Source organism: Protopterus annectens, chromosome 13.part0, assembly GCF_019279795.1.
Source record: "Protopterus annectens isolate FY-2018-M chromosome 13.part0, PAN1.0, whole genome shotgun sequence".
In the NCBI taxonomy this organism is placed as follows: Eukaryota; Metazoa; Chordata; order Ceratodontiformes; family Protopteridae; genus Protopterus; species Protopterus annectens.
In genome coordinates this window covers 1,055,939,802-1,055,947,544 of record NC_056747.1, presented here as the reverse complement: position 1 = coordinate 1,055,947,544, position 7,743 = coordinate 1,055,939,802, and the positions used below count along the sequence as shown (strand labels likewise).

Here is a 7,743-nt window from a genome sequence, read left to right as displayed (position 1 = left end):
TAAAAACATGTGTTAAGTGAGGATACACAGCATATACTTAATTTTATGGTGCTAGAGATTATTGAACAAAATATTAGAGGGGGTGATATAAATAGAGTAGAAGAAACAGAGCAGAAATGGATACTACAATTACAGGCAGACAAACCACCAGGGCTAAATGGTGTAGTTTCATTGAAACCCTTCCTGAAAGCTAGGTCTCTGAAACATTGATTTTATTGGTTTTAATTAAATGACACTTTTCTATCATTTTGAATACTGCTTTTAAAGCCCAGAACTTTTAATTATTATTAATTAATGATGTCATATTGGACGTGGTACCTGATTGGTTAGTATTAATTTAAATTCAGTTGGTTTATTTGTATGAATGGAGTCTGATGAAGCGATTAGTTGTAAATCATGAAAGCGCTTACTCTTATGTGATTTATTAAAACGGTTTGAATTCACCTAACCGTGGTCAGTTCGTCGTTTTATTTTTGTCTGAATCTTACTCTGAGGTGTAAACCGGGCGTTTATCCAGTTCATGGAATTTGTTTTTTATAACCATACCACATATCTGAATGTACTGGAGTTGCTCACAATTCAGTCCAACATCATATTCATATGTGATTTTCAAATAACTTACCATAAAACTCACCTCCACTAACATGCAGGCTTAAAGATTCCTGGATTTCTATCAATGCAAACACCCAGGAACAGCTAGTCTGCACAACTATTAAGGGTGCAAATATCCTGGATCAGGTACTCACAAATGAGGGAACGCTGCACCCTCTCTTGTGTAATGTCTCCACTGGTCAGATCAAATCACAAAGCAGTCACCCCTGAAATAAATATAAAGGCTGAACTTCTAAGCAAACCCCAAACCTTTAAGAACTTTTCCAAGGCAGACTTCCTCCTATTAAGTGATGGCATAGTTAAATACCAAGCCCTCCCCCACCCCCCATAACTCAGAATACACAGTGGCCTATGTGGAAGTGTTTACAGAAACCCTGCACACTCATGTAAACAACTGCATAGAAACAGCAGTACCAAACCAAAATAAACTTTGACAAACTCCAAAAACAAGCCCCCCTTGGTGGACCCCAGTATAAACAGGCTGTACAACAAAAGAAAGAAAATCCTGTTAAAAAATAAGAACAGCTAGGCCTGAGACACAAAAAACTCCCACATCAGTCTCAACCAGCAACTCAGGTGACTAATTACCACCAAGAGTCAGAAAATAACCTCCATGGTCAAAGATACCACAAGGCATTTTTCAGTTGTGTAACACAACCTTAAAGGTAAGACCCACAGCATGCTGAACCAATAGCAAATGGAACTGCCTATACCGAACAGGAAGCTATAACAAATTTTGCTGGCCAATAAATTTAGCTCCAATTTCACTTCCCTATCAACCCTATTCTCCCCCAAGAATTATCTTCCATTTCTCCCTTTCACTAAAGATCTGATTCTCACTGCCCTCCCCAGAGCTAAAAACTCTATTAACATCATTAATGAGTTGTGATAACATCCCAGGATTCTTCTTAAAAAGCTTGAAACATTACCTGTCAGGCCCACTAGAAACTCCATTCAACCACAGCCTCCAGACAGGCTTCGTCCCTAGGGAATGAAAAACTACAACAGTCATCTCTCTACATGAAGGCTGACCATCAACAGACCCAGGAAGCTACAGACCCATAAGTCTGACTAGTGCTGTATTCAAGGCCATGGAAAGAATTATTGTGCAACTGATGGAGACATATGAAATCTTCAAACTCTAGACCCATCACAATTTGGTTGCATCAAGGGCAGGTCATGCCTACTAAACTTGTCGGACTTCTCATTTTCATGCCTTTGAGCTAATAAATGTTTTCGGGCCCAGTGGACTTCCCCGGTTATCAAACTGGAAATAAATAAAATGAATAAATTTTTTTTACAGCTACAAGGTCTTTTTGAAGCTGTGCAGTTGCCGTACTTGCAGGGGCTGCCTTATCTATAGGGGACTTCTTCAAGAAGTTCACTAGAGACATGGATGAGGGCAAAAATGTACAGTGTCACCTTGACCTGGCAAAGGTACATGACAATACCTCACTTGGATAGTGCAAGAAAACTCACAAATTTAAGCATAAAATCCCTATGTCACTCGATGGATAGTCAAATTTCTTGCATATGGGAGACAAAGTCAGCATGAGAGCTCGAGGCCTTTTAATAGTAGTGTCCTAGAGGGCTCAGTACTGGGACCTCTCCTGTTTGGAATATACTCCTCTGAATTCAAGGCAAATGAAGACTGCATTTGGCTAACCAAATTTGCGGACGACTCCAAGATGGGTACAATCACTGAATCCCCCAAGGACGTACATATCCTTCAGGAAGGTCTGAAAGATAAATAACTGGTGTCAAAACCACTGTCTAAAACTCAATACAAAAAAAAAGCATAATTATACCCCTTGACAAGATGACCACCCCTGCAAATTACAACAAATTATAACAGTGGTAACACTTTCCCAAGAGTAAAAGCAGTGGTAGGAGACTTGGGAACTCAGGTTGATAGTAACCTGAACTTGGATCCCATTATGTCCATAGTAGTGAGAACATCCTGAACTTTGATCCCATTATGTCCACAGTGGTGAGAAAATCCTTCTGTGTACTATAACTTAATATGGGCATTGTATGGACATCACAGTTGCACTATAAGTCAGCCTTCAGACTAATAATCAAGTACAATGCACCCTCTGGCATGTACCTGGCCAGGCATTTGCCACCCTCTGGGGCATGTACCTGACCAGGCATTTGCAACAGCTTGAGAGGTCACAGATTCTACACTAAAATAATACAGTATGTAAATATGCCCTGTGAGGATCACCTCAAAGCCCTTCTCCCTTTACTCTGTCTTCTACAGACTAACCTACATGGCATTCTCAGATCCAGCCCTGATGGATCTGCTACACATTCACAAAACAAACAGCACTAAAATTATCTGATCTAAGGAGTTAAACCTCATCTGTGACATCAATATAACATGTTGGAAGGGACAGGTATACGCCTCACAGATTACTCCCAGTTTAGAACAGACTCCCCCATTCATGTTAAACAGAGCTCTTCCCTAAAAGGATTCAAACAAAATTTGGACCAATGGCTGGCAAATTGCAAATTCACTCCTGGCTTTTCACCTGTGGCCTTTACAGACAGGTGCAGTTTGCAGATGCCCTAAGGCAAAGGTGTATACCAAAGACATTTTAGCTCATGGGCATTGATAATCAAGGAAATTGGGGCAAGAGCAGTAAAGGGAGCTAAACAAAAAGTTACTCACTACTGCAGCAAAGCAGGCATGCTGAAAAGGAATTCACAAACCTCCACTCCTTGCAGTTAAAAGTCCAACACTTCCATAAAGAATTGTGTCCAATGTACTTGCATTGGTGGCTTGTCTGGTAGAAATGAGGAAGAAAACAAAAGTCAATATTACAGAAATGGCAAGCAAGCAAACAAACATGCACTATACCATTCTTGCTGTCCTTTTTATGAACACAAATCACAAAAAGAAAGACATTTAACCTAATAATTTAAATGCTTAACTGCAAACCTGGGAATTTGTCAATCACTTAATTCAAACAATCAAACAATTCCCTTGAAAGTTCTCAATAATCTATTCAAATCTGAAATTTAAGTCTAATGGAAGACACACCCCAGTGTTAAAAAACTGGACCTTTTGGTTTATGATGAAAAGTGATGTATTAAAGGGACTTCCTTCAGTACTCGCAGATCAGCCACTTTTACAATCAGGACATTATTCTACAACTTTTTCTTTTTACTTATTTAAAATTTGTTAATCAATGTAGAGTACTGAACTCAGTGGGCCAGTTGGGCAAAATACATGTCACAAGCATGCTGCTAAGGACTCTGAGTAGCATCAAGATATGTCCGGGGAGACACTGGTACTTAGAAAATGATTTCTAATCCCCAACAGAAGTGATTTGAATATCACCATATTCTTCAAATAAGATGCAACAGGCAGCATTACATTTCTTTGCAACGCCTTTGAGAAAAATATTTTTTCATACAGCCTTCTTGGTCCTTTAAGTTTAAAGTTTAAAATCCATCTAGCTAAAGGTGCCATTTCTGAAGGCTGTCACAGTTACAGTAACACACTAAGGCTAGCGGAGGACTTTCTTTTGCTATAGACCCCAAAGTAGAAAAATCTCCATTTTCCCCATTCTTTGACTTTTCTTTCCTTCGTCCTGTTCTGTAGTGACTTTCCATTTCAAATGATTTCTCTGAATAGGATATACATCAAAATAGAGAAGATGCAATCACTTTGTCTATTAAGACTGAAATAAAAATGAACGGCAAATGGGGGAGAAAAAAAAAAAGAGAGAGAAATTGTTTCAGTCTGGGCATGGGAAGGTAGGCCTCTAGACCCACTTTACTTGAATACACTAACTCCAGGGAAAGACAACCATAGAAAAGTATTCCCATACCAAGTTTGTTGGCAGCAAACCTAATCTCAAACTGCAGCTGCAGTTGAAGTAACCTACCCATCAAGAGCAAATAATATTGAGATACAACTAGACAAATTAAACTTAAAATCTCATCAAGTAGCTAAACTACAAATAAAACGTACAGTTTTGTACCGACCATAAATGTAGATGTTCGAGTGTATACACTGCTGCAGTCATTACACTTGGGTTATCCTGCCGTCAGGTGGTTCCCCAGTCGGCCTGAGTTCCAAAGTCTTGGTCCGGCGTCGGTTGCTGTCGCCTCCTCCCTGACGTCAGTGTGACAGGGGTATATAAGATGCAGCAGACGCCATTTTCTTCAGTTTTTCTTGCCCCAGATGTCAGGTGCCCCCAAAAAGGTAGGCAATTCAAATTGCTAATAAAACATACATAAGAAAAGCAATCAACAAGTTTCAGTTACCAGCAAATACTCCCCATAGGTAGTAAAGGGTGGAAGACATGGGTACGTACCAGCAAGTAAGAGGGGAAGGAGGGAGTGTAACCTGGACTGCAGCAGTGTATACACTCGAACAGCTACATTTACGGTAGGTACAAAACTGTACTATGTTCGTGTTACACTGCTGCAGTCATTACACTTGGGTAGAATCCTAAAGCTGAGGGAGGGTGGCTGGTTCTATAAGGCATTAGGGGTGGCTATAAGGCCCTGCAGCACTGCAGTGGTGAAGTCAGCTCTGGATTTAGAGTATAGAGACAGATGGTAATGCTTGGTGAAGGTATGTACGGAACGCCAAGTTGCTGCTTCCAAAATGTCCTTGGTAGGTACTCCTCTGATGTAGGCAGTTGAAGTGGTTGTTGCCCTGGTGGAGTGAGATCTAATGCTGTTAGGTACAGTTTTCCCATGGTATGTATAGCAGAAATGTATACAGTGTCCTATCCATTTTGAAATAGTCCGTTTTGAAATGGCTTTTCCCTGTGCTCCTGCAGCATATGCTACAAATAATTGCTCAGATTTTCTGAAAGCTTTGGCTTTTGTCCAAGCAGAAGTGTAACTGCCTGTGTATGTCCAAAGAATGCAGTAGTCTCTCCCCTTTATTCTGTAGATTTGGATAAAAAGTTGGCAAGTGAATAGTTTGGTTTAGAGCCACACTTGACACTACCTTTGGCATAAACGTAGGGTTAGTTCTTAAAGACACCCTGTCTTGAAAAGTTCCACTGCCACTAGTGCCTGTAATTCTGAAACTCTTCGTGCTGATGTTATTGCCAGGAGCAGAGCAGTTTTCCAAGAAATATATTTTATATCTGCTGTGTTAGCTGGCTCAAAAGGAGGCAAAGTTAATTTTTCCAACATGAAGTTGAGGTCCCAAGTTGGAGTAGGTGCTCTACGGGGCGGTCTTATGTTTTTAGCCCCTCTGAGGTACTGTTTTAGCAAAGGATTAGAGAAAATTGGTGGATCCGTGATGTAATGAGCAGAGTTGGCAGAGGCATGGATCTTGATGGATGAATAGGAGAGGCCTTTGTCCAGCATCTCAGTTAAATATTATAGTATCTGAGGAACATTTGGGACAAGAGGGTCAAGGCTGTGAGCCTGGTTCCAGGCACAGAATCTCTTCCATTTATCCGAATAGGCTTTCCTGGTACTAGGCCTTCTGGCCTCCAGGATGACATCCATAACAGCTTTGGAGAGAAGCATTGCTTGCTTGACTAAGGAATCTTCCATGCAGCCAGGTTTAGTCTTTAGTTGGCTGTGCAGTATCTGATTGTTGTGCTGAGTCAGTAGATGTGGGATTTGAGGCAAAATCCAGGGTGGTCCTTGTGCCAAGTTCTTTAAGATTGGGTACCAGTCCTGGCGTGGCCAGTCTGGTGCAATCAGGATCATATTTGGCTCTTCTTGCCTGGCTTTTATGAGTACCTTTGGAAGGAGAGGTAGAGGTGGGAAAGCATTTACTTGTAGGTTTTTCCAGCTGAATGAAAGGGCATCCACTTTCCATGCTTGTGGATGTTAAGTCCTTGTGCAGAATTTCTGTAGCTGGCAGTTCTTTGGTGATGCAAACAGATCTATGTCCAGGCTCCACCATTTTTGTGTTATCATTCTGAATATTTGTGGATTCAATTCCCATTCGTGGGGATCCATGATGTTTCTGCTTAAGTCTGCCAGTGTGTTTTTCTGTCCTGGCAGGAACTGTGCTTGCAGATGAACCTGATAGTTTAGAGCTGTGTTCCAGTTTAGAGCCGTGTTCCACAAGGTCATGGCTTGTCTGCAGAGGGGATAAGAGTGAGTGCCCCCCTTGCTTGTTTACGTACCACATAACTGTGTTGTTGTCTGTCTTTAGTAGTAGTTGTCCTGGATGCAGCAGGTCCTTGAAGGCTATAAGGGGATTTTGTACAGCTAGCATCTCCTTTTGATTGATGTGAAGATAACTTTGTTCTGCGGGCCACTTGCCCTGAATACATTTTCCTGCCATGTGTGCTCCCCAGGCGTAATCCGATGCATCTGTTGTCAGTGTTTGCCTGGCTGTGGGTTGAGTAAAAGGCTGTCCCTTGTTGAGGTGACAAGCTTGAGCCCACCATCAAAACTCCTGTTGAAGGCAAGGAATTAGTGGTATAACCGTTTCCAAACTTTGACAGTGTTGAGACCAGACACTCTTTAGGTACCATTGTAGTTAACTCATATGCAGTCTGGCATATGGAATTAGTAGTATGCAAGATGCAATGTAACCCAAGGCCTGAAGAATTTTTCTTGCAGGGAGATGGGTTCTTGTCGCCATCAATTGAAAATATTGAGTCAGTTGTCCTTGCTTGTCTGGCGAGAGGTAAGCCATCTGGGCCGTTGTATTCAAGCTGGCGCCCAGGAATATTATCTCTTGTGAGGGCACTAGTTTTTATTTCTTTTCGTTTACTGTGTACCCTAGGCAACTTAACTTTTTTACAAACGCCAGATGCTTTAGAAGAATGTCCTTGCTCTCTGCTTGAATCAGGCAGTTGTTCAGATACGGATAAATCTGAATTCCTTTCTGTCTGCAAAATGCAATTACTGGTGCCAGGTACTTTGTGAAGACCCTAGGCGCAGTAGATAAGCCAAAGGGCAGTGCAGAGAATTGAAAGTGCATTGAACCAGCTATGAATCTGAGGTATCTTCTGCAGCTTTGTCTGATAGGGACATGCAGGTATGCCTCCTTGAGGTCCAATGTTACAAGCCAAGCTTTCTTGCCCAGCATGGGAAGAAGCTGCTGTAGTGTCAACATTTTGAATTTCGAAACATCCAGTTAAGTGTTTAGAGAAGAAAGATCCAGAAAGGGCCTCCAGGCTTTGTCCT

At 41.5% G+C, this 7,743-nt stretch overlaps 1 protein-coding gene across 1 annotated transcript in view; it reads right to left on the bottom strand.

Moving 5' to 3' along the window:
- MED1 (mediator complex subunit 1) overlaps positions 1-7,743 on the bottom strand; it is a 1,231,128-nt gene that overhangs the window by 352,772 nt on the left and 870,613 nt on the right. The window contains exon 9 of the mRNA XM_044054941.1: positions 3,328-3,401. Coding sequence (XP_043910876.1) covers positions 3,328-3,401 — 74 coding nt within the window. The remainder of the gene's footprint in view (positions 1-3,327; positions 3,402-7,743) is intronic.